The sequence below is a fragment of the Crocodylus porosus genome, unplaced genomic scaffold (genome assembly GCF_001723895.1).
Source record: "Crocodylus porosus isolate Cpor-Errol unplaced genomic scaffold, CroPor_comp1, whole genome shotgun sequence".
NCBI classification, from domain to species: domain Eukaryota; kingdom Metazoa; phylum Chordata; order Crocodylia; family Crocodylidae; genus Crocodylus; species Crocodylus porosus.
In genome coordinates this window covers 6,271,739-6,298,888 of record NW_017728907.1, presented here as the reverse complement: position 1 = coordinate 6,298,888, position 27,150 = coordinate 6,271,739, and the positions used below count along the sequence as shown (strand labels likewise).

General features: G+C 39.3%; 1 protein-coding gene across 1 annotated transcript; it reads right to left on the bottom strand.

Annotated features, from left to right (window-relative positions):
• Positions 1–554: 554 nt before the first annotated feature.
• ZBTB41 (zinc finger and BTB domain containing 41) lies at positions 555–27,150 on the bottom strand. Its single transcript, XM_019530698.1, has 10 exons — positions 25,863–27,150; positions 22,744–22,951; positions 19,277–19,346; positions 16,923–17,070; positions 15,161–15,290; positions 13,340–13,435; positions 12,422–12,528; positions 10,788–10,893; positions 7,655–7,743; positions 555–4,997 (listed from the first exon to the last, which is right to left on the bottom strand). Exons 1-10 carry the CDS (start codon positions 26,974–26,976, stop codon positions 4,345–4,347), a joined length of 2,721 nt encoding a protein of 906 aa, XP_019386243.1. The 5' UTR covers positions 26,977–27,150; the 3' UTR covers positions 555–4,344.

The following is a 27,150-nucleotide window of genomic DNA, read 5'->3' as shown; positions in this document are numbered from 1 at the left end:
TACCTGCTCCAGTACCTTCTGAAGAGGTTACTGCCTTTGTCCAAAACACTGCATTTTGGATCCATGTCACCTGGGCAATTACTCCAATTTTTCACAACAAGTTAAATGTATATCCTTTGTTACTCTCATGTATTTGCAACTATCTTAAAAATACAGTTCCAAATCATGATCTAAATTACAAGTAATATTTACTTCTGGATACAAGTGATCCAATATTTAGCAACATCACTATTACAGCTGACATTAGAAATAAGGAGTGCATGGGAATATGATGGAAAGTGGCTGTGCTCAAGAAAGGATTTCTAAAATAAATACAGCTGAATATAACATCCATTTAAAGGTATCACCATCTTGAAATACTAGCAACATTCCAAGAAGTAAAAGGCATCATCTTAATAAGAAGGTTGGTTTGTTTCAATATATTCAGTATTTAAGGAAGGATGAATGAAGTAAGTTCTACAGAACCATATAGGAGCCTGAGATTTTAAGAAAGTATTACCAAAGTCTTTCAGGTATTGATAATGTATCCTATGTTGATTCATAATGTTGGGGGGTTGTGCGAAATATCAAATTTCTGAAAATTTGGCATTGCTCAGAAGATAATGCTTTGAGAAATGTTTTAACAGACCTTCTTCCATCTTCAACAGTAAATTGTCAGCTGAGTCAATCTTACCAAATTTGAACTCTCTCTTCAGGTTCACAGAACATGCTCTATTTAGGTACATGTACAAGTGTGTATGGATAGAATTTATATAGCTAAAGAGTTTTGGTCTCTGAAGTTGCAATGGTTCAGATGGATTGATCTCTCTCTCATAATCCAAGCCCTATTATCATAACAAAAAGTCATCAGGCGAGGAACTATTTATACTTAAGGAGATTTTCTTGGTTTACAGGTGAATTCACCATATCCAAAAACCATATGAATCAAAGCTCATGATTAAAGAAAAAGAACAAAAAGGAAGAAAAAACAGCTAAAAAAACATGTTAACATCTAACACTAAGTTTTCTTAGATGAACATTTTTCTTCTTTCACCGGCAATGATCCAGCCTGACCAGCAGGTAAAGATGCAAACTAGTTTCATTAAATGCGATTAAAACACACTGAAGGACTATTATTTGGCCATATATTTTAAGAGTACCTAATGATTTTGTATATCAAACCTCAGAGAGTGGTTGATCATCACTTTCTGAATCAAACAGGACACTTTAGGATACCCAAGAACTAGGCACTTAAAAATATTGGCCATGACATTTTCTAAAACAAATCTAGAGCCTCACTCAGTAAGCAGAATGTATAAAAAGGCACAATCATGACAGATATAAAAAGGACATTATCAAGTAACGTATGCCCCAAATTCAACCTATTTTGACATTTAAACAACTTAAGTGTCTCCCACACTAATTGGATTGGTTTTAAAAGAAGGAATTCTTAGCTGCTAAGATCTTTAAGTCGCTCTTTAATAATGACCCTGTAATATGTTCACTGATAACGAAGAACAAAAGGTTTGAAAAAAAAAGTTAGAAAGTCTTTGTCTCAGAACTGTGCTAACGTCACTCATAGCAGTTTGTCCTTGATCATACAAGTAAAAAACTTGGAAGTCATATTGGTTCATATCCCACAAACAACATTACAGGTGCACAGAGGTGGAAATGAATGCCTCTCAATATGAAAAATTTGAACTCTGTGTTACATTCAAGTCACTGAGTAGTGGTCATTTATTGTCAGTGTAGGGAGTAGAGGTGTACACAAGGGACAATATTAGATAGTGTCCTTTCAGAAGATAGCATTCAATAGCCTGATTATTGCTGTAGGTTAATTATTACTCAGCTTCTCACCAAATATATTTACAGCACATCACTCTGAACAATCCCAGAGTTTCTTTCCATCTCTCTAATTCTTGCTTTACAGATATAAACACAGAACAGGTACACACATTTAGTCCTTTTTTTTTTTTATGAGTTCAGTTTTAAAGATCAATAAGTCCAGGACTTCTACTGTGCTTCTTTGGACAAGTCCTTATTTAAATTGTTGATACATTTTAAGTCCTATGTACTCTACCACTATTCAACAGCTAACAGAAATCTTTGGTATATTTAGGTAAGAATCAAATGGGTAACTAGCTTCAAATAGCTAGTTTTGCCCTTAGTATTCAATAGTTTAGCAATCTGCAAGGATGTAAGAATTAAGGGAATTCAAGACCTCATTAGTGATAAGCAGTTTACCAGTTAGTGCGGCTACAAGTCTGTATGAGGGTGCTGAAAAAAAACATTTTTCATGGACCATTAGGTGCTCAGACCACTTAAGAGAAATTTAACAGCAACTCATCATAAGTGACCTTCCAGTCCCACATTTTAAAAACTAGAATATAAATTATTAAAATGTTAAAAGAAAATAACCATTTTTGGAAGTAGAAAGAGTTTAACATAAAATACAATCCCTAGTGAAGTATACTTAAGCAAGTATATATATATATATTTTTACATATTTCCTTTGGCAAATGCTTAGCCAAATCTAGAAAGAAAGGATTGTTTTGGAAATTAAGTCTCAGGCCCCTGGCAGACATTATATTTGTTGTGCAACTGCGTCAATCCCATGATAAATTGTATCAAGCCACACATTCAGCCAATTAATGTATTATGAGATGGCACACCATCCACAAAAATGTTCCCCATTTAATGTGGGACATCTTTGTGGCTAGTTTGTGCAATATTTTAACTTCAGTGGGTGGCATGTTAGGCCTTGCTATGCAACCCCATATACAAAGCTGCACAACAGGGTATTTAAGGATGTCAGAGCACAGAGAGTCAATAGACTCCCAATTTACCAGCACATTTCCAGCCTCAGCATGCATCCCTGCATGCAGGCTACACAGCACGGCTTTTAAAAGGTGCTGACATAGGGGAGGAAGCCAGGGGACTCCCCTGCACTAACATGTTTCAAGCCCTTGTGTTCAAGTCTATATGTGGGACCGTCCAGCAGAGGTTTTCAAATACTGGGGTATGAGGAGCCAATCAGCTCCTTCTGCACCAGCACCTGTAAACCCATGGCACATGGGCTACACTGCAGGACTTTAAATGTGCCAGTGCACATGGAACCTGGTCCCTGATGCCACACTTCCTACAATACCCTTTGAAAAGCTAGATATGCAAAGTGGATCCCCGATGCAAAGCTCCCCACATGAAATTGGGATCTTACAAATTTTATCCCAAATTCAAAAAGAATCATACATCCTGCCATTCATATCTGGCAATTTGGGGGTTAGAATTTGTCGCATCCTAGTTACACAACTAAATATATGCCAGGGGCCTAAGAAAAATCAGTGCAAGGGGCTTCATATTTAAATTAATCTAGTTTTTTAAAATCTTGATATGATTTTACAATAGAAAAAAGGAACTAGTGAAGAACGTGAAAATTATTGAATCCACTGAATGTTTTAAACTAATTCCTCCTAATTCTTTTAATTAAACACCTACGGAATATATATAAATATAGAAAATACAAAACCAAAACTACTTTCTTATGAGCTAATTGACATTTATAATTACGAATTTCATTAATTATATTAAAATATACTCTAAAGAGCCTTTTAAATACTTTACATTGTAGCAATGTGGAAATAAGCATGTCAATTAGACCCTCAGCTCTTTTTGATTCTGGCCTCAATGATCTTGTGCACGATGTCCCTCAATCTTATAAATCCCATATCCTGAAATTTAATAATACCATTTTAACAGAATGAGCCAAGTTTAAAGCAGCAAGAAAGAAACTGTGCTTAAAATTCTGAATGATTGACCTGTTTAAAGAATAAACAAAAACAACACGCTTAAAGTCCCACATTTCTAAATTCAGTATTCAGCTACAAATTATTACAGCAACTAAATGAAGCCATGATTTCTTTCAGCTGAAGTTAAATTTTAGTTTATGCTGTGGGATTATTAAAACATTTTGGCTTCATGCTTTTCTCCAATTAGAAAAATTATCTTTAACCTCTAAGCTTTCCAACATATACAAAAAGGTTTATCTGGAAAGAAAAACGCTGATAGGGGATTGGTTATTGTTATTGAACAGATATGCAATTAAACTTTTTTGTACTTAATATCTTTAAAAGGTACTTGATAGCCCATTTAAAAAAAAAAAAAAGGTTATCTCCATGATTTAAAAAAAATAAAACCACAAGAAATGCATTTTCAAATCCAAAGCATGTCTAAATGTCTAATATTATGCAAACATATCTGTTTTTCTTTGCATTTAAGAAAACTATTTAAAAGACTCAGGAGACCAAATAAAATACAAAATTTCCAGTTGCTAACGGCTTAGTAAGTAGGTGGAATGTTATGGTCTGATCACGAATGTTCATTCGAAATATTCTGTACAGTTGGAGCTGTATCAAGCCCCAATAAAGTTCCAAGGTATGATTGATCTCTAGGATCCAACATCTGCTCAGGTCTGACAGGATGAACTATGTTTGCAGGCTGGGGAGTAAGAGTGTACTTCTCAAGAAATGCCAAATCTGTTGCTCGCTGATAATCTGACTGCTGAGTCTGTGGAGGAAGAATTCCATGCGACTGGGATGCGAGAGTAGCAGTATGCTGTACCAAGTCAGCTTGAGGTTCAGGCATTGGAACTGGAACCAGTGTGACTGGCACACATACTTCCGCAGATACATTCTGTAGCATAGTTTTGGCTTCTGTTTGGTATACTTTGGGCTGTTCAATGTACTGTTTAGTCTCAGTTTCATAAACCTTTTCATCAGGTGGGTACTGTACTGGCAAAGAAACAAGCTTTTCCTCAGAAGTCGTAGTCAGTGTTTCTTCTGCAGCCTTTGTTCCATGCACATGATCAATATGGTATTTCAATTTGTCTTTTCGTTTAAATGTTGCATTGCAGTGTTGGCAATTAAAAGGTCGAGCATCTGAATGAATAACCATGTGTTTTGTTAATGTCTTCTTAATTCTAAAGGACTGATTGCAAATCTGACATTTGTATGGTTTCTCACCTGTAAAGGAGGAGCGAGAAAGAGACTCAGCACTAGCACTTTAAAAGCTATATACCATGTACCACAATATAGACATCATGTTTTCTCACTAATTGATATAAACACATAGATCAAGTAGCTCCACTCAGTGCAAAGTTAATGTTTAATATTCACTTGGGAAATACAATTCACTTAATAAAAACAGAAACATTATTTAGAAGTGTAGTATTTTCCCCAAATCTGCTTCATAGGATTTCTGTAAAAGGCAAACATTAAGGGAACCAAATAAAAAGAAATGCCATGTTTTCTTGTATATAAGATGCCCCAGGATATAAATACACCTTTTTAAAAGGCAGAATAAAAGTGTGTGTGTGTGTGGGGGGGGGGGGGAACGGGCAGAATCCAGAGTTATGGCTGTAAAAAGTCATGACAGACCCTAATCTTTGGCTGATGCACCTTCCCTTTCCTGCTCAACTAAAACTGAAACCCTACCTGTTACTAAAAACTACTGTTTATGGGTGAATTTATGATCCTGAAAAGAGTCAGAGAGACCCGGAGTAACTACCAGACAGCAAAATGGCCCTAAAGGTTAGCATAATTAGTAGAATATTAAGGTTATTAAAAAGGAGATACAATTGTTAACACTTCCAGAGTGAAAAATAAATGAACCATTCAGTCAACTGACTACCTCAGCTGCCTGATTAGTAACAGAGCTGCTGCTGCACTGTGGACAGGAATCCAAGTAGGGTGCTTCTATCCCAGGTGGAAAAATCAGCTTCCCCCACTTAATATACACATTATAGTATAAGAAGGGGAGTATTTACTTTTGTGGAAATGGTTTGTGTGATATGCAAGGAAAATATGGCAATTCCAGCTGTTATGATGTTAGTATTACATTAATTAAATTCCTAGTTTTAGTTCTGGCTAATGGACGATTACTTTCTTATGAACAAAGCAGAATAGGTAGGGCAAAGTGTATAAAGACACTAGCCTTTCCCCTGGGTTCCAAATCTGGGTGGGGTAGCAACTAAAATTAAGTAGGAGAAGCATTTCTGAACCCTTGCATCACTACCCAAAAGTGGGTTGCAAGAATATATGAAAGGGCCATGGACAATCACAGAAAAACATTGGAAACCACGGATTTTCTCCTTTAAGGGAGGAAAAAAAATGGGAAACTGCAGGTTTCTCCTTGCAGGCTGGCAGAATTCCAGCCTGCAAGGGGCTGTTTGGGGCAAGGGGGAAGAGTAGGAGGAGGGCAATCAGGCAAGGGGTGCCACGTGCATGTGTGCATGTACACATGCATGTGGCAGCCAGACAGCATAGAGAGCAGCTCCTGCAGCTCCCAACAGTCATGTCTATGGGGTGGGGGGGGGATCAGAGGAGACACAGATGACATATCAGGGAGGCATGTGCCCTCTTAGATGTGCACCCACAGTAGGCATGGGGCTGCAGTCTAGTCTGATCAGCATAGGCACAAGCTGCCTCTGCAGCCCAGCAGGCAGGATCCAGCACAGGAGGGCTGAGTGAGGCAGCAAGACTACACGAGGAGTACTGAAATGGGGTGCTGGTGGGGGAAGGCAGAGGCCTTGCAGCCCTCCCCTCCTCCCACCATGACTCTACCCCAGAGGGAAGGAGGGGTGGCAGGCAACACGAGCAGCCTGAGGGAAGCAACAGTGGCCAGGCTATGGAAGCAAGGTAGAGCCGCAGCCTGGTGCACAAGCAGCTGGTGGCGAGGTAGGTGAGGGCAGCATGGCCCTGCCATATCCATGATTCCTCATGCTGCTGATGGCATGGCTGCCATAAGGGTCCTGGTGGCCACAGCGGTGAGTCTCAACAACCCGCTCCGGGTCCTGTCTGTTGGACCACAGAGGTGGCTCCTGCCTGTGCTGGTCTGGCCAGGCTGCAGCCCCATGCCTGCTGTGGGCGCACCCCTCCCTCAGCCCCACACTCCCATCCCTGCCCGACACACTGAGGGGCTGGGACCCGGGGACAGGAGGGAAGGGCACCAGCAGGGCCAGTGAGCTGCAAGTTGGGAGTGAGGGGCACCACCATTCTGAATTGTGCATGTTATACAATGATGAATGTCACTTGGAGCAATGGAGGGCCATATGTTGATATTGTTATTGTTTTCCTGTTGATGTTGATTTCGATCTTTAAAATTAAGACTGTTGAGCTGCTTTAACTTGTAGTGTATAACAAGTATTTTGGGACCAAAATACTGTTGTGCTTTTTACTTAAACTATTTACTGGGTCAGGACTTGCCATGAATGCTTACAAATGGGTCCTGGTCCAGAAAAGGTTGAGAATCACTGGTCTAGAGTACCAAAATGACTGGAAAGCATAAGAATATATAATGTGCATCAGCAATCAATGGAGTGATGCAAGATGCAATGAACTTTTGCAGCCTTAACTACAACCTTTAGGGCAGTTAAGAATGGTACGATCAATACCTTTAGAGGGCAGCATTCAGAAAGGGGCAATCTACAGGAGGAGGTACTTCAATTCATATTCTTTTACTGCTGCTCATAATAGTCTTAAAACCTGAAGAGTTAAAACAGTTTTGATCTTGAGCCAACTAACAACTATTTGGCTACATTTCTGGTTGTTAGGAAAAGATGCATTTTCTTTTCAAATGCACTCTTAAGAAAAGATAACCAGCAATGGTGAAAAAAAAATACCTGAATGTGTCCTGAAATGCATTTCCAGACTTGATTTTCCTTTAAAAATTTTCTTACAAACTTCACACTGATGAAACGTTGCTTTATATCTTGAAAAAAGAAAACATGTTTTGATTAGAAGCTCAAGGTTTTTTTCTAATAACATCTCAAATATGTATCAAGTCCTTTGTGGAATCTCTAACTGCATAATGGTTATTTAATAAAAGTTTCCATATATTTTCCTGTACATTTATACTGCAATATAAAATTTGTAACTGGAAAAGGTGTTCAAGTTCTTTGGGTATCCACTTTTCAAGAATGCCCCTTAGGGCGTGTCACCACGTGCAAGGCATGCGTTTCCAGGGGCACAAAAAGCAGCAGCACACATTTGTGTCACTGCTTTGTGCCTCAGGCATGCCCCTTCATGGACGCTTCGGCATGTGCCAAATTATCCTGGGTGGGGTAGGGGAGGCTGGGGCTAGCACCTGTGACTCTAGATGGCCATGCTTCATTTCTGGCTGGTGCACACTGCTGCCATGTGCACCATGCCGCCTTTTTCAGGGTTTTTCTGTTTTGTTTTTTCAATTGATAGCGACGTATCCTGGTATCAAATTTTGGCACCACACATCAATTTGCAATGTGGTGCACAGTTGCACATTCACCACGTGCAATTTGAGATGCCACAAACAGGTCTGAGGTGTCATAAACCACACATCTGAATGCACCCTTAAAGCCTTTTCTCATTTTAATCTTATGCACCAAGTGTTCAAACAGTATTTCAAGACTTCCCTACAGAATCCCAAATGAACCATCTTTTATGTCCACCCTCTGTTCAACATCAAAAATAAATCTTCTCTCTAATAGAAAGCTGTCATATTTAACAAATTAAAAATAGTGGGAAGCCTAGAATATAAGCCCAAGTAAACAAATGAACAACACAATTTGTTTCAGCAGGCAGACAGACTGTAACTGAAAATGAAAGCTTTATATTTTGGATCAAGCTAGACAACCTTGTCATTATTTTATATAGTTCTGCTTTTATGGATAATTGTAGCAGGGCACTGTGGTGTGCCTGCCATTTTAAGGGGAGAAGCTGCCTGAGAGGCAGCTTCCAGGTGGAGCAGGGACTGATAGCCTAGCCCTGAGAGCCTGGGAAGAGGAGTTTTTCCTGCAGCAAGGCAGGAGGACTCCTGAAGGACCTAAGAAGGTAGGGGAAGCAGAAAGCCTCTGTAAACCTGGGAAGCCTTGAGACCTTCTGGAGATGGGCTCAAGATCCACAGAGATGTCCCCAGCCCAGGGAAAGGGCTGGATGGGATAGAGGGCAAAGGGAATAGAGCCTGCCAGCCCAAAGGAAGCTGAGCAGGGCACAGAGGGCTCCCCAGCCCAGAGGAGGGTTGTAATAAGGCAGCTGAGCTGACCAGTCCAGAGAGGGGGCTGAACATGGTACAAAGGGTTCCCTAGCCCAGAGAGGAACTGTGTGAGGGGCTAGGAGTTCGAGGACCCAGAGATAGAGGAGAAGGGACCCAGAGTCCAAAGCGGGGCTAAGGAAAGTAACCTGTTGAAGCAGTAACATCTGTGAGGCTTGGGTTGTGATGCAGGGGAGAAATGTAGCCATACAATTGGCCCTTCAGGCTATAGGTGCCCTGCAGGGGCACTCTCAGGCTGACAGGGCCTATTTAACACAAAGGCTGCTTGAGACTAACAGGGTCCAGGAAGGACCCATTGATGAGTTTACTGCACTCAGGCTCTCTCTAAGGCCCGTGGGCAGCCTCCCTTACTTAACTTTAATAACATCAAGACATGGCAGGCGAGCAGTTAAGGTAGGGCCACATTAGAGGCCGAGCCAGGCAGGAGCCCCGTAGCCAGCAGGGGGCATCATGGCCACCCCTGTGGCTCGAATCTGCTACAATGATTTACAGTAGTTATTCAAAAACAGAAACATTTGAAGCTAACCTTTAAACCTGTAAAATATCAATCATCATTGCTGATACTTCTCTAAACCTCTGGAACATTGCTTCCTGATACAATAGCTTGAAAGCATTTTCCTGTTCTCTACATTGCTAGGTTAGGGACAGAAATTACACATAAACCGTTATAAGAGATTGGAAACTGGTTTAAATCTGTAACACAACTGAAGTTCAATGAACATAAATCACTTTCAAAATGGACGGTTTAAGATAAACCTGGACAGATGTAGTATCAGACTTAGATGATTTATGCTGAATTGCTTTACTGAACAACTGTCCCAGATCCCCTCCAGATTCAAGTTAACTCACAGTCCCCCAGCAGCCCAGGATGCTTTGCACCCCCTTTCCTCAATCCCTGCCTCCCCTCTCCACCCCACAAGGTAGGTAGGCTAGCCTTAGCCCAAGCTGTCTGCTCCAGCCAAGCAGGGAGGTGGGTTCTAGCGCTGCCTAGCTTCTGGCCTGGGCCACTCCAGGCACTGGCTGCATTTCCAGAATCAAAAATTAATTTTTGTTTACTTGCTTATTGATTCAATCTATGCAGTTTAGAGTCACCTGCAAAAACTAAACTGATTCAGTCTTTCAGATTGTTTATACTTAGCCCTACTGGTTGTCCAAGTACAGTACTGCTTCAAGTACAGTAAACTCTGGTTAATTCATCTACTAGAAAATTTGCCACTATGGTTTACATCTCTGTTGTTGCTATTCCTCACCCCCAGCACCTCTACCCTGCAACTTCCCCTGATAAGCTGGTCTCTATCTGGTTCTGTAAAGAGCACCTCTGGGAGAGCTTATGCATTTCTGAACTGACTTCTAACACATCAGAAATATTGACTAATCTGTAAATCATCATTATATAGAAGACACACAAGCAACATTCAACATTGATTTAGTCACTAATGAACATATTAAATCTACTGACACCCTATCTGAGTCTTGGTGTTACTAGCCTAACTGAGAACAGAAGAAAAACTGGTCTTGTTTAAATTGTCAAGACACTGAAAGGGGTGTTAAGAAAATAACAAGATAAAAGAACTGGCATATGAATCAGGGTCAACAAATGGCCTTGACATATGAGAAATGCAGATAAAAGCATTTCCCCACATAAGTTTCCTCACAGGAAAAAATCTGTCCAATCTTCATTTACAATAGTGAAATGTTTTAAAAAACAAACAAAAAAACCCCCTTACTTTTGCCATACTTTCTCTCCTAGATGAACACTTTTATAATGTACAGTGAGGTGGTCTCTACGGCCAAAGCATTTTCCACACTCCTCACACTGATGCGCTTTTTCACCTATAAAAGGAGAAAATAATGTTTTGATGAAATTGTAAAAAGAATTCAAAAGCTTCACAAAAATAATTAACTCCTTACTCATAACTGTATTTGGTACAAAGGCCTCAGCCAACCTAAAGCTTTCTCATTTCATATTCAGAGCATACACAAAAAAGATTATTTATTGTCCAAAATTAAAATTTCAAGACCTTGGGATGGTCCAAGAAGAGTTTAAATTTTTATCCATCTCCTTATTTTTGACTATTTTTTCCACTGTCCTCTTCTCCCTACAATGCAGCATCTACTTTTAATGACTAGGAATCAAGTACAGAAGAATAACTGAAAATCTACATTTTTTGAGACAAAGTACTACCTATGCAACAATCCAAGCCCCAAACACCTCAAAATACACATAAGTATTTAAGTAAACTCAAATTTAAATGTCTCTTACATTATCAGTTTAGTAGTTAGTTTTCAGAACTTTGTATTACCTCTACACAATCATCTCTTCCCACCCTGGTGTTTTAGTATTTACCTTTTATCTTTTATACTGTTGCTTAAAAGTCTCGATTCTTAGTCATCTTGAGATCCTCCACAAAGTGGCAGAATGTTTCTTCTCATGTAAGTAGAGGGAGTTTGGACAGTCAAAGAATGTAACTTTCTAGAGGGGAAAAAAAGCAAATATGGAGTAGAAAAGGGGATTTTTTTTGTTTCTGAGTTTTCAAAGATTTCTTTGTTTTATAGCAAATGTTAGAATTTCAAACACTAAATAGGAAGCTGTCTTATTAAAGCAGAAAGTTTGGACTCTGATCACTTTCATATCTTCAGTTCAGAAACTAATTTCCACACTTTAGGGAGTCTTACATTCCTTTGGATCCTGTAATGGATGAAGAAAGAAATTTCCAATATGTCGTTTAGATAACTACTTTTCCATTCTTTTTTCCATTCAGCTCAACGTGTAAAATACACAGGTGGCTTTTTAATTTTTTCCTCCTGTTTTTTCACCTACCTTACTGCGTTCACAGTTCTCTTACTATACACTTTATGTTCTGACTCTCAATCCATACTAGGGAACTTCAGAAACCAAGAGAATACAAGTATCATTTTTTCATCTTTGCACTGTATATTAAAAGTGATCAGGGTACAAATTTTGACAGATACCGTGACAGCTTCTTCTGTGTTACGGAATTAATTTTTTCACACAACTGCTATTAAAAAAAAGAAATCTGAACTCAAAAAAATCCTCCTTTATCAAATTTGCTTGTTTTTCTTTTCTTAAAGTATTCATAGTTACACTTTTTGACTTCCCCTCAACTCTATTAACATGGAGGAAACATCTGGCTCTCCATATAGCTCTCCATACTTGCAAATGTCTGAAGAGATATTTAATTTATAACAGTTTCATTTAAATAGTACTAAAAGCAATAAAGGTAACATTAGTAACAAGCATAAACATCTCTCCTATTAAAAATAAGTATCCAAAATTGGCTATCCGCACCATCTTAAATCACTTGATAATTTGAAGCCAATTTTCAAAGACAATGCCTACCTGAGTGTATTTTTTTGTGTTTTGTTAGGTGATCATGCCGAATAAATGTTTTCCCACATTCTTCACATTCATACCTCTTGTCATCATGGTGGACTCTTAGATGAAGTCTGTATTAAACAGAGATACATTTGTCAATGTAATATGACTGTGGTTGTAAAAGTGACTGTGAAGTACTGTAGCATCTTAAAGAAAACAGCATTGCAGGTCACCTGTGTTCTTTTCTCGCTTACAGAACTAAATTATTAAATTTCCAACTTATTAGTCTTTAACCGTTAAACAAGAAAAAAAATAATGCAGATCAACTTTCATATTCCAAATTAAATTTGCAGTGCTTGTGGATAACTATAATTTTTACTTGGATTCAAAACTTCGCTGAGTTTTGTGCATCATCAAGACACATACAGACCCATGCCAGTTATTTTAATTATTTTTTTAGAATATAATTTTCACTTGAAAATACAAACACAGAAGCTAGGTTCTTCTAGTTCCCAGGGTTTTCCATGAACAGTACTTAGTCTAGAAGACTTCAAAGATATCAGTTCAATATAAGTTGTACTGTATTTGAGGGAAGACTAATACTAATTTTTGTTTCTTGGGAGTTTGCTTGGAATGAAGAAAATTATTTTTATTACATGAAAAGGATGTCATGTTATTTGAGTCCCAAATTTAGTTTATTAAAAAGTGAGATGATTTCATGTAACACCACCAAAGTGGTTCAACATTTATTAAATCTAAACTGTGTTTAAAGTAATTATTCCTTTTGAGTTGGAAAAAACCCAAGACAATGGTATCAGTATTATCAATATTATCCCTCATAAAATATAGGAAATTGAACACAAGTTCATCTCGCACACATGCATAGAACACCATATGTAAAGAAGAGGTGACATCTCTCTCCAAATAAAAATGTTTCATTACCTGTAGGAACTTCCATGACGAAAACTCTGCCCACAAATACTACAAAGATGAGGTTTCTCTCCACTGTGAATTCTCAGATGTTCTTTCAAAGTTGTTCTGCGTAAAGCAATAAATAAAAGGGTAATACTTAAGAATGGTGTTAGTACCATTTACAAGTGTTGGTGGAACTGCATGTTTTCTATCCCCTTAACACTGACAAACTATGTTAGGTAAACATGGGGCAAAATTACAAAGAGCACAAAAAAAATTCTTCAATAATTTTTTTCTGAAAAGGGTACTTAATATGTTTTACTGAAAACAAAATAAATGCATATGCTTAATGAAAAACACAAAATTTGCCCAGTGTAATTACTATATGCCTTATTGTTACTGCTAGCTAGTATTTTAATGACGACTTCACCCCCTGCCCCTGCACAATACTGTCAATCTGAACAAACAGCATAAAGTTTTCAATTCAGTGTTGTGACAAGAACCTGTCTCAGGCAGCTGTGGCACCATCTGGTGGCCAATCTAGTCCTACTCCAGTCCAGTCCCCCAGGATAACACCACCCTCTCTGTTTTGTCTGCCATGCCTTGATGTTATCTGTGTGTTAATTTGGGAGGTTGTCCCAAGAGTTTGTAAGTGGGCTAAGAATGAATCTATGCTTGGCTTAGCCCACTTGTACCACTCAATATCCCATTCCTATCTGTGCAAAGGTGCCCTGCATTCACCATCTCCTCCCTGTCTCACAGTGTATTGACCATAGCTCCACCGATGCCTTAGGAGCACTAATCATGGTCTCAAGCCTCCCCCATAGCCACACCCATGCCTCATGAGTATTACTCTAATTTCATTCAACAGATCCTCTAGCCTTGTCTGGGCATCAATTCATACCCACCCACCTGGTCCTGGCAGGGTTCTCTCTTTTTCAATCTACCAATACTCTGGCCTATAATACAAGCCTCCAGTTAATATAAAAACACAAAACAGTAACCGACTAGTTTCTACCTCAAATATAAACCCTGCCTTGGGTCTTAACTGCTGCAAAAACCTCTCTCCAGTCTGTTGGCTACATCCCAGCCTTCAACGTATCTTCCTGAGTCTGAAGCTTTTTCTCTCACAGTTTAAACTGGCAGGAACTCCTTTCCCTCTAAAGATCAGGAAACCTAACTGCCTGCTCTGGAGCCAGAACTGGGCTTCTCCACTACTTGACTTCACCTATTCCAATCACCCACCTCTCGTCTTTGTAAACAGGCCCAGGGGTTTCTTCTCAATCAGTTAACAAGCCTGCTTCTCTGCCAACTTCTGCCTATCTAGTTATTCTGCAGGCTTCATTTAACTACTTAGCTACAGTTTTCTACCTGTTGCTCACAGCAGGCAGCTTGCCCACGTTTCCCCTGCAGCCTTAGGCTTCTGGCTTTGTGCTTGTGTGGCTGCTGGCTAATCTGGAGGTCTATCCCTCCAGGCTAAAGTCCAAATCTTAAAGGGACCCCAATGTCCCCTCTAGTTCTTTATCCCTCTAAGAGTAACAGAGCTGGGACCCCCTATTACACATGTATACAGCCCAAAGTGCACTTAACTAGATTTGCTTATATGACTAAATGACTGCTACCTTTCTCTGTTATCCTTATTTTCTTCTTAAAGGAAAAATAGAAAGAAACTTAATACAAGCTGTAGTACTTCAATTACACCTCAATATAAACAAAAACTATTTTCGTATGTTGACTTCTATCAGAGATACTACTTTCGAGATAACCTCCAGAAGTTAACTATTTTAAAAACCTCAAAAGCTTTTCTTTTATATTAAAAAATCAAAGGCTAAGTCAAGTGTAACTCCTTACCTTTCTCTTACTGACTTTCCACAGATAAAACATGTCCATTTTCTCTTTCCTCCATGAGTACATTCTATATGACGTTTCAGATTTCCTGTGTCATTAAATTCACGACCACAAATATCACATGGGAAAGGTCCTGGCAGAAAATACACAACACAGTATTAAGTTGTGAGTAATGCATATGAGCTCGTTTACTGTAATCTGCAACAAAAAGATGGCCTAACACATTATTGATGTATTATAACAAATCTTTTTGGCAATTTCAAGTAAAAGATTTTTTTCTTTTGGCAATTTATCCTGTAATATTTCAGTTTGGTTTTTGAAATCGAATATTCTGGAAACATGTGCAACTACTATAAAAACAAAAATTTAGTACCAATATACAACAATAACTTAGATGCACCTGAATTTTTTCCAAATGGAAATTAGCATTGCCACTACCAACCAAATTCAGGTTCCTAGAAGGAAAAGATGACAAGAAGTAGACCATCAGCATGATCTGGAAGTCATCAGATCTGGTACTGACTAACAGAAATGTAAAAGCAGAATCCATAGTCAGACCAATATAATACAGTAAAATCTTTTTTATCTGGCATCCCCGGGGTAAGGGGATTGCTGGTTAAGTAAAAATTCTGGTTATCTGAAATAACCCAGCTGCAGATGGAACGGCGGGGGGGGGGGAGAAGAGGGGAAGGGGGGGCTGGCAGTGGCGGCAGCACAAGGTGGTGAGTGGTGGCAGCAGCTGCTGTGTGCAAGCTTTCCCTTGCCCCCTCCTGCATATGATGAGCCAGCCAGAAATTCCGGTTAATAGAATTTCCAGTTACTTAAATGCCAGATAACAAAGATTTTACTGTATTTGTAAAATTCTAACACCTAGCACAGATTAAGAGTGCATCTCTCTTGTTTATACTGTAACATATATGCATGGCAGGGGGCACAATCAGGGATCTGTTCCTAAATTTACCGTCGCTGAACCAGCAAGCTGAAAGCAGAGTGCCTGCAGATCCAGAAAGAATGAACAATAAGCTGCTTGCCAGCTCTGGCACCCAGGAATTCAGGGGATTTGAACCAGCTCCTATGCTATCTGGGGCTGCAACTGACAATCAGCTGATTTTTGTGGTGGGAGCCAACATACAGCTGATAGTCGGCCCCCAATCTGGGCCAGCTGGAGTCACCAATGCAGTGAGCTGAAAACAAGTTGATTGTAAATACTGGCTGGGAGACCCCAGGTCCTGTTTGAGACCATGGTTGTCAGAGCCAAGACTACAATTAGCTGATTGTCAAAACCTGGAAACTCTGGCCAGGCTATCGGATGCAGGTAATCGGAGGCTCCCTGCTATTGGGGGGTGGGGTCCAAAGCTTCACCTGCTGGGGAATTTAAACACTACCAGGAGATTCTTATTCCCCCACAGCCAGGCTCTCCAAGTTCCTTAGGCACTAGAAGCCAGAGACTGGAGAACTTCTCCCTGCTGTTTAGGTATGAGCACCCAGGGAATTTTAAAAAGCATAGCTACAACCCAGCTACAGGTGCATTCTTGGGTGTGCAGCTGGGTCTTCCAGCTGCACGCCTGCTTTTTAAAGGTCTGGGGCACAGTGATTTCCCTTATATTGGGCTCATAACACCTCCTCTACCTGCCTCCAGGGTTTGGGTGAAGTAACCTGGTTCTGCCCACAGACCTATTTTACTAACTGGGTAGGGATGCACACCACAAGAGGAACACGTTTACTTCAAATCTATAATTTAAAAATCAGAAAGAGGTTTCTATACCAAGATGGAATTTCTCTTGATGCTTCAATCTTGCAAATCGGGATTTAAAGTGCTCTTCACAATAGGTACACTTGAAAGGTTTATCCTGAGAGTGAAGAATCATATGTTCTTCTAAATGGAGTCTTCGAGCAAAAGATTTCTTACAAATCTAAAATGACAGAAACATTTGTATTGACCATTTTAAATCACACAGATGATAGCTCCACCCAGTAAACAGAAAAATTCTAACTGCTGCACAACATAATATATCCAATTTCACTAAATACATTAAATTACCTGGATTAGTTCTCCCTTATTTTCCAGTTGTACATTTCCCAACAGCAGAGATTAAACAAAACAAAAAAGTTTAACCAATGAAATTTGTGTCTGCATATAAACAGATTACAACCAATTATAGTACTACATGTAAAGAATGTCATCTCTCAAATGCCAAAAATTAAAGTAGTTGTTAAGTCTCAGATTCACTGGCTAATACCATGCTACAAAGAGAAACAGCTCCCACTGATTTTGTTGGAAATTACTGTTGCCAGTATTTACATTTCCACTGAACATAAGCCAATGTCTTCCAGTCACTGCATGCACCACCACACAGGTCATTTTGAGAGAAAATCTGAATTACAGTATTTTTTCCCCCAGAAGATAATGCCACATATTTAATAAATTATGACCAAATAAATGTAATTCAAATCTAAGTGTCAGACTCCATAACTCCTCACAACTTAAGAGTTGTGAAAGCAAGAATGTTCTGTTTGCTTCCATTTATAATTCCAACTTCTGGGATTGAAGTTTACCTGGTATTCTTGTATGGTCCAAAAAGTGCACACACATGAAGTTTAATGTTCAAACAATTACTATCAGCACCTGAGCCCTCAGACTGGTACGCATCACTTGGTGAAACACAGAAACATTCTGAAGCCTAAATGTTTGAACTTAGACTTGCACTAGATTCTCCTCCTGTTATACATGTTAAAATCTCACCCCTGCTTCAAAGTTTCAGTGCCATATTTCTAATGTGTGTCACTAAAGAGAAATGACTACCATTCCACCTTTCAAAATCACAGGCAGGGATGAATCAAGAGAAGGTGTAGGTACAGTAGTATGGTCATACTCCCCCTCTCGTTCGCCACTGAGAACTCCAGTCTCAACAGATGGACACATAGGCAGTTCTCTCTCCATCGCTACCACATTCCTCTTTATGCCATCCAGGATCAACTACTGATCACCAATAACATAAATGGAAAACATATTTTAAAAGTAGTACACAAGGCAGGGTTTACCAAGTACACTTACTCCCTTGCCAGACAGATGCAAGCTTTGAAATCAAGTACTGTCAGTTCTGCAGAATCTAAGATTTCATAAAGATTACATAAAGGGTTCTACCACAATGATAGTGACTATGTCAAGAATGATTTGGGGTTGGGGGAGGTACACCAGCATCTCTGAAGTTCCAAAGCACCTACCTGTCTCCCAAACAATTACTGTTCATATCAAAACATATAAAATAAGCAAGTTTAATAAAGGAACATGCTTATGCTATCTGTTCAAAAGTTCAGGTCCTTATGAGTGCAGGTACAACTACAGTGTTAGGATAAGTATTTGGATAACTAAAAATGTTCCACTTCATGTAAAATAAATTACTTAAGAAAAAAAAATCTGATTCCAGAAACACTAAAGAAACTGACAAGAGAAATCATACAGGTATAGTTGTTGTTGGTGGGGGGTTTTCTTTTCCCTTTTTGCTTTTAAAAAATGAAATACCATTGATACCTGCCTTCCTTAGAGAATTCAAGGAGAGGATCCTCCTCATTTGTGGGACACAAAAGGCCACCTGGTATCTGTTAACTGATCAGTTGGCATGAACATGCAGCCAAATAATTGGCATGAACATGCAGCCAAATAAAGTATGAACGAAAACTTTACTCATACTAACTCACAAGTTTCTTCTATCTTTTCAAAAGGCAGCAAATATATTTTATGGGATGTGAGTGGAGAATTGAGATAAATTTCTAATTTCTTAATACTATCTTTATTTGTTTTCTGCCACTCATAACACTAAATTCATATTTTACATGAAATAGCTGCAAAAACATGACAGAGGACTTAGTGAAAAATTAACATCCCTTGCCACCTATAAAATGAAATTTGGTCCTTTATACAGAATTAATAAAATTCAATTCAACTGACAGAAAAGCAAAACTTCATTATGGCCTGCACAGCCTACTGAGATCTACAGCAAACATAAAATTATAGTGCACATTAAGCCATAAAACTAAGTAATTTCTACATATTTTTTGAAAACTCTTAGTATAAATCTTCAAGATATCTGATCTTTCTAAAATCAAAGTAATGCTTACATCGCATTTCCAGCCTTCACTCTTTGTCTTTTTGATAGAAAGAAATTCTTGTATATTCTCTGGATGAAACCTAGAAGGAAAGACAGTACAACTGAATAATCATTTATGACCTTACATCTCTGTTATTTACATTCATATAAATTAACATATTTAATAGTGCCAACGTCCTGTTCCGTAGTCACCTCCCAACATGCTCACCTCCCCATCAGACTTAACTGAAATGCATTTTTTTAACCCAGCTTCCATTTACAGTAAAAACCAGATATCTATTTCTTGGGATGAAAAATTCTGAAGTTACATGCACTCAGCTAACCACCTGGTCTATTACTTATTGACATATGCATTAACATAATTACAAGAATATAGTTAATAGTTACTTATTAATATTAGGTGTTACTTCTAACATACTGATACAAATTAAAAAAAAAAGAGACAAAGCTTCAGAACGGAAGGCAATTAAGATAGAGATTCCTCTGATCAGTTTTAAGGATTCCCGTAAAACCTCTTTCCTTCCAAATAAGTACTGCCTATCATGTTAACATTTATGTCCAAATTCAAATTAACCCATAGTTTGCAATTCAGGTATCTTTTTTGGGTGTTCACCATTGTCTCTGTCAGACATTACAATAATAATAGAAATGGAATCTGAGGAATGTTATGCTCCGTCTTGAACATTATGCCTCCTACCATGACACACATGCATGGCAGGAGGCATGATGTTTGGGATGGAGCAGAAAATTCCTCAGATGCTAAACATGCCACTGCCATGGCCAAACCAGGATTGGAACTGCACCAGGCCCAATCCCAGGGATCAGACCAGGTGGCAACCACATCCAGATCTGGGACTGTGCCTTGCCTAATCCCAAGGATCAGGAGGCGGCAACCATGTCCCACACTCAGGCCTGTCCTATGTCACTTCTAACATTCTGTAAACCTAGAAGGAAAGACAATACAGCCAAGTAATCATTTATGACCTAACTGCTGTATTATTTATATGATCGTATTACATACTGCCAAATTCCTGTTCTCTAGTCACCTCCTAGCCTGCTTATTTCCATATCAGACTTAAGTGAAGCACATTTTTTAACTCAGCTTTCATTTAAACAAATGTCTGTTTTTTGAGTTGCATGCATTCAACCAAACACTTGGTAATTTTATCAATGCAGGTATAACTTCTAACACACATTGACACAGTCTCAAAAAAACTACCACAGGGGGAGAAAACTTTAGAAGAGGAGACACATAAGGTACAGTCTACTGAAAAGGGGAAGGCTGCCATTCAGACCTTGGGGCTGCCCTGTCCTTGATTCTAGGGATCAGGAAGAAAATGGTTATGTCCATGACCCCAGTAAGGGCAGGGGTCAGTACTGATCCCAGTCTTGGAGATCAGGCAGGGGTGTACCATGTCCCAGATCCAGGGGCTGCCTCTATCCAATCCTGAAGACAGAGCTCCCCACAAACTCGGCATGTGTATAGCCTTTGCCTGCAGGCCCTATGGAAACTACAGGACAAGGCTGCCCACATACTAACCCCAGTTTGGGACCCAGGGCTCTCCAGTCCTGATGCTGATGATCAGTTGATTGTCAGCCTTGTGGTAGGGCACCCCTACATACACACACACAGTTTGGGCCCAATGCCAGTAATTATATTGTTGGCATAAAAGAGGGAGGCCCAAGGTCTGGGATCCATGTCACATGTTCAATTTAAGTCTCCATACAAACCAACCACAAAAAGATATTCTACTATTATATGCAAAACATCTTTACGGCTTCTTTCACCAATAAATCTGCTGAACACATGACATGTTGCAATATATAGAGGAAGGGGTGGGGGGGCCCTTTGGAGGCAGCGGGGAGCTATGAGGCCAGGTCAGCAATGCTGGGAGCCAGTACCTATGCTCTCAGGGACAGGGACAGGGCAACTGGGAAATGCTGCCTGGAGGAGGGAGGGCTGTGGCCAGGCTGCCTGGTGCAACATGGGAGTCCTAGCCAGGACAGGGGCCTGCCCCAGGCATCCCTTCCTCCTCCCTCCAACCCACACTGGGGCAAGACTCACTCCATCACCATCTGCACAAGTCAGAGTTACTGTAGCTGCCGCAGGCAGGACAAACGCTACCTGAAGCTTCTTGCCCACCTTCTGCTGCCCACAGTGTGGCCCAGGCCACAGCTACATTGAGCTTCACGCTGCTGCTCATCTTCCCCACTGTACTGCCTCCCCAGCCCCAGCCTGTGGCATAGGCCAGCATATGATGCCCCAGCTGCTGCCTGTGCTTCCACACCATAGTGTGCTACGTGCACCTCTTGCTGGAAGCTGTCCCTGCTGTGCTACTGCAGACTACCATCTCATGAGTCCACACAGGACCAGGACACCTGGTGCAAGCCATTTGTCTGCTAGGGTGGAATGTGGGGCTTCCAAGTGCCCCAGTGCTTGATGGCTGACAGCAGATGCTTGAGGCGGGGCCCTTCAAATCAGCCCCAGTCCCTCAGCCCTGCTGCACCCATACTGCCTCTCCCCTGCCCTGGAGCATGGGGCTTACCCCTACAGTTGCCTCATTTCCTTCAGTGTTTGCACTTATGTTTTGCCTATGTCACCGCTGCAGTGGAGGGGCACAACTCCACGCTGCTGCTGCCATCACCCTGCCTGCTGCCCCACCTTGATGGCCTTGGTGGCTTGCACAGGGCTTGCAGCGGCAACAGCGCCAAGTCTCCCTGTCCTACTCTGCCCTCCTACACCGGGTCCCACCTGCTGGGTGGCAGAGGTGGCTCCTACCTGGTGCTGGTCCAACCAAGCTGCAGTCCTGTGCCCTGAACCCTGCTTTTGGCACAGAAAACTGGGAGGGGGTACATGCTCCCCCATGTCCTCAACAGCATCACCTATGTTTCTATGTTTACACACCCCCTGCCCCACAACCCCCCTGCAGCGTATCAGGGCTGCTCAGCCCCACAAAGCAGCAGGGGGGACAGCCACAGCTGGACCCATGTCCTGGTGAGCAAAGGGGACAGGGGGAGCTCTGATTTTCCATGATAAACAATGAAATCAAATGCCAAAATATATAGGTATTTAGAATTTATTTTATTATAATGATTGAGGCACTGGTAGGCTTCCAAATTGCTTTAAAATTGTAAATATTTCAATTAAAATATTGCGTTCAACTGGTACCTATATATATATATATAGTGGTGTTTCATTTTAATTGCAGAAAACCTTGGATTTGGGGTTTTTAAATCAGAAAATTTTGGATTTTTTTTAACAGAGGAAACCAAGATACCTGATGATCAATCTGTCCTCACACAAGCTTTTGTGATAACTAACAGTAATTTCCTATGTCCTCTGAAAAGATGTGATTTTTAAAAACACTCCCAGAAACCTACCAAAATGTAACAGTTTTCTTTTGATTTTATACTACAGTTTTGGGGTTGGAAAATACATTAAAGAGAAATATATAATATAATCCTGTTCATACTTGCCTCTTGACATGTTTTGCTAGGGTCTTCTTGCTTGCATGCAGTTTATTACAGTATGGACATTTGTGTTCCTTTTTATGAAATTCTGTATTACTGTTGTGTTTCTTTCTGTGAACTGTCAAGTTGGATTTTGTTGAGTAGTGCTGATGACAAATATCACACTCAAAGGGCTTTTCACCTGTGTGCACACGTGTGTGACTCTCATATTTGCCTACGAAATAAAACAGAGCATCTTCTGTTACAGACAGCTTGAAAGGCAGTCTGGCTAGTAAACAAGTTAAGTTGCATAATTCATCACCTTCAGTCAATTCTTTGTGTTACTGGAAACCTCACTCAACGGAGTACATCTTAAAGAAAGCTTGACAGAGTTCTCATTTAAATGTCATGTAAGTTTGGGTTTCCTGATAGTAATGCAAACTAAATTTATGAAAATCTAGGCATATTCCACATATGAATTATATTTTTTCACTAATTTTTGTTGAGCTGTACTATGTTTATATCAGCTACTCAAAGGTTCTCCAGTATATACCCATCTTTACTGCTTTCAAGATGGCAGTATTTTGTTTTCACTCCATCTCTGGATGTCGCTATCATGGATGTATATGCTCTTGAATTCATCACTGTAAAGGTACCCATCGTAATGAGTTTATTTCTCATTACCCATCGTAATGAGTTTATTTCTTCATTTAAAGAGACTAACTTACAAAGAATGCCTGCAAAGTTATGAAGAGTTTGACAACTTAAAGACAAAACTTAAAGTTCTGTATCATGGTATGGCTGAAGACTAACTAAATGACAGATACCCTGATAAATGAGCCATTACCAGAGTTCTCTGATAATTATTATCAGATATTATTTATTGCTGCGAAGTAAATAATAATAATACTTTCCCCACCCCAAATTTATTTACCACTTCCACTCATGTAGAGTGAAGGTCTAATTTTAGATAATGCAACAAACAGTCTGCCCATATGAAGACAATTAAATGGTCATGTCTTTAGTGTGGAAGGGATTTTTATTATTAATATTATTTTACTTTTCCACAGATCTAGCAGAGTTTTAGAGTTTTATAAGAAATAAATTGTGGTTTTTGAAAACAGAAACTGGGATATTTTAAGAAGCAGCTATCACATTTTTGCTTTCCTTTCTAAGTTTTTAAACAGAACAAACCTGTGGCTCTAAGTTAGAAGAGTGCAAGAGAAAAGGGTTTCAGATCTGCTTGTATACATGCTATCACTCAAACTAGTTCATTTAAAAAAAAAAAGGTAAATCTTCACAAGCCTTTAGTCTCTGTACACCAGCCTTTAGGCATTAAAAACAGGAAGATGTCAAATTGAGAGAATTTTCTATAAAGGCTTATTTTAAACATTCCATTACAAAGATAGATAAATCTCACCTTTTTATGCTGAAAGTTAATATTATATAATCTGTGACCTTGGACAATTCATTTCACCTCTGTCAGTATCCCCATCTGTAAAATGTGGATAATAGTACTTACCAGGCTGTTGTTAGGATCAACTAGTTAATGTTTGCAAAGTGCTTTAAAAATGAAAAGCACTATTAAAAGTTATCAGATTTAACTAACAAATATGATATTATTTGGTAAGCTATATTCAAGTGAGCTACTACAAGGGTACTGTAAAATTAGAACAGTCCATTGCCCTAATGCTCAAATTCACATATCATCATAAGAGGTATGCTTGATTTGCACCAACAGGTATAGAAATGTACAAATCACTTCTCCCCAAGGTAACACTATAAGTTCTAGAGGTTTCAGTATGAAAAAAAATTACAATTCAACTCTTGTAGCAATACCAAAAAGCCTGATCCTGTTTTGCTGTCTTTTCCTAACTTTTCTGAATTAAAAAATCATTGAAAAGCTTCAGTTCCTCCTATAGCCAGTCTAAATTGTGTTTATTACCCCAGCTGAAAGAAACAGAAAAGCCCAAAGCCAGATCCTCATCTCTGAGGCCAATGAGAGTGTTTGTGGGAACAGCATAGGCAGAATCTGATCCTCATTTGGGCAGACTATGGGATATAGCTCTGTTTTGCCCAAAGTGAAGCTCTGGGTACAGACGGCATTGTTCACAAGGGTATGAAACACTCATCATGTATAACAAAAAAAATAAAAGATAAAATTAAAATATTTTTACAGAGCAAGTTAATCTCACAACCAGAATTCTAACCAAGTCATCTTGCAAGTAAATGGTATAAAATTAAACTCAACAACAAAGTTTCAGTGGAATATGATTCGTAAGTCAAAAAGGCAATTATGCTAAGAGCTATCACCAGTGCCCATGTAACACAACAACATTTTAGATCTGAACAAAGGCAGAAGTTAAGATCACTACAGGAACAGCTATATACTACTGCCTAGTTTCCAAGCAGAAGTGAAATTAGTACGATTCTGCTATAAGAAGTACAAGAACGCATTGAAACATCTTATAAAATCAGTTACTGGATTTGTACGAACATGAAAAGCTCATTATGAAAGAAATAGTTTCCCACAATCAATTTTGCATCATTTTCTCATTATGTTCTTCAATCAATATATTAGCATTGCACTAACTAAATGCATCTTGTAAGTAATATGGATAAGATATGTTAACTGGAACTATATAGCTGTATAATTTAGCATTTTGATCTTCAAGAAGGCATGACTACAGAAGACAATACTGTTACTGTAAACAATAATTCCTTTGATGGCCTTTCATGTGGTAATAGAAAAGTCAGCTACTTTGATCTCCTACAGTTAGAGATGATTACAAAGTCAAAGCCATGTTTCAGATTTCCTACTATGTACCTTACATATTACTAAGAGCTTTTTTCACCTCCCTGTTTTCAGGACTGACAGGACTGTTCTTATGCTAAGCACCAAGAGTAAGAGAGAGAAAAGTAGTGTCATTTGCAGTTTAATAGAATTCTCATCGATCTATGTCTTAATTGTAAAATAATGGTACAGCAATAGTAATTTCTGATTACACATGAAAATTGACATCTCATACTAAGCTGCAGCCACAGCAACAATTCTCTGAAAATATGGAATTTGGAAACAGCTCTGTTTTGCATCTAAACAGCACCACCACGTGGTAAAGCAGAAGAAAAACGTTGATGGATCTTACCTGTTCGATCGAATGTTTTGTCACACTTGGGACACTGAAGTAGTTTTTTACTACTGCTCTGAATCATTACTGGAGCTAACCCTTCAGGAATACTTCCTATAGAATCAACTGTCTCAGGACTCTCTTCAGCTCCATGTTCTTTTTCACTTTGCTCTTCAGTCTCAGAGTCTTCACCTGACATTTCTTCTTCCTGTGCTTCATCTACATTGTACTCACTTCCACTGTCATCAAACTCATTTTTATCAGATGTTTCCTTGTCAGAACTGACTTTATCAAAATTGCTGTCAGATACATCACCACTTTCATTATCACTGTTATCAAATTTGGCTGGGCATTTACGATTTCTGGTAGATCTTCTGGTAGAAAAGTCTGCTTTCTCAACCATTTTTAACTCATGTTTTTTTTCCAAGGAAAAGGATCGGTGCGCTTTAGCCAAGTGGTTTTCTAAGGACTTTTTATAACAGAAATTCCGACCACAAAAAGTGCACTGATGACTATTTGATAGCTTACTAGTCAGGTCATTGAGAGTCTCAGCTGGTATTGAGGCTTCAGTTATTACTTCAGACTGTATGGGAGTAACATCCTCATTATTCAGCAGTTTGACTGCATCTATAATATCTAAAAATTTTGCTGCTTCCAAAACTAAAGGGATTTCATTTTTATATACAAAGAACTCAGAGGTGTACAGAAATTCTAGCAAGTGTTGAAAGACAGAATGTGTTACATGGTCCAGTGTGACAACATCTGTGCTGGGGTTTTTGCTCAAACAAGCATGAAAATAACTGCTGCCAACAGCAACAACAACTTTGTGAGCACTAAATTCTTTTCCTTCTACTATTATAAGCAAGTCACAGAAAGATGGATGCTTCTGTCTATCATCATTTAAATATTTAAGGAGATTTTTGTTATACTGCAGCGAGCTGAAGAGCTTTCTTTGTTCTGGTGATTGAGGAACTTCTTGAGTGCATTCAAGCTGGTCTGTAGACGCCAATCCAGACTTAGTGATGACTTCTTGTTCACAGTCTACTACAAGGATCCGATCCGAAGCATCTCTCTCATGGCCAAGATGTATTTTCTCATTCAGATTTGCAGTGATCCTTCTCCTTTTCTTCATTGCAATAGCGCCAGCTTAAAATCAGGACCTTCATAAGTAGCTAATAACTAATTCCAGTGAAGACCTGCTTCTGCCCTGGATCCTTTGTAATCGATGTGACAGAATTTTCATCATCTGCAAAAGAACAGTAATAGTTACAGCCAGGACCCAACAAACTTTAAAAATGGATTCTCC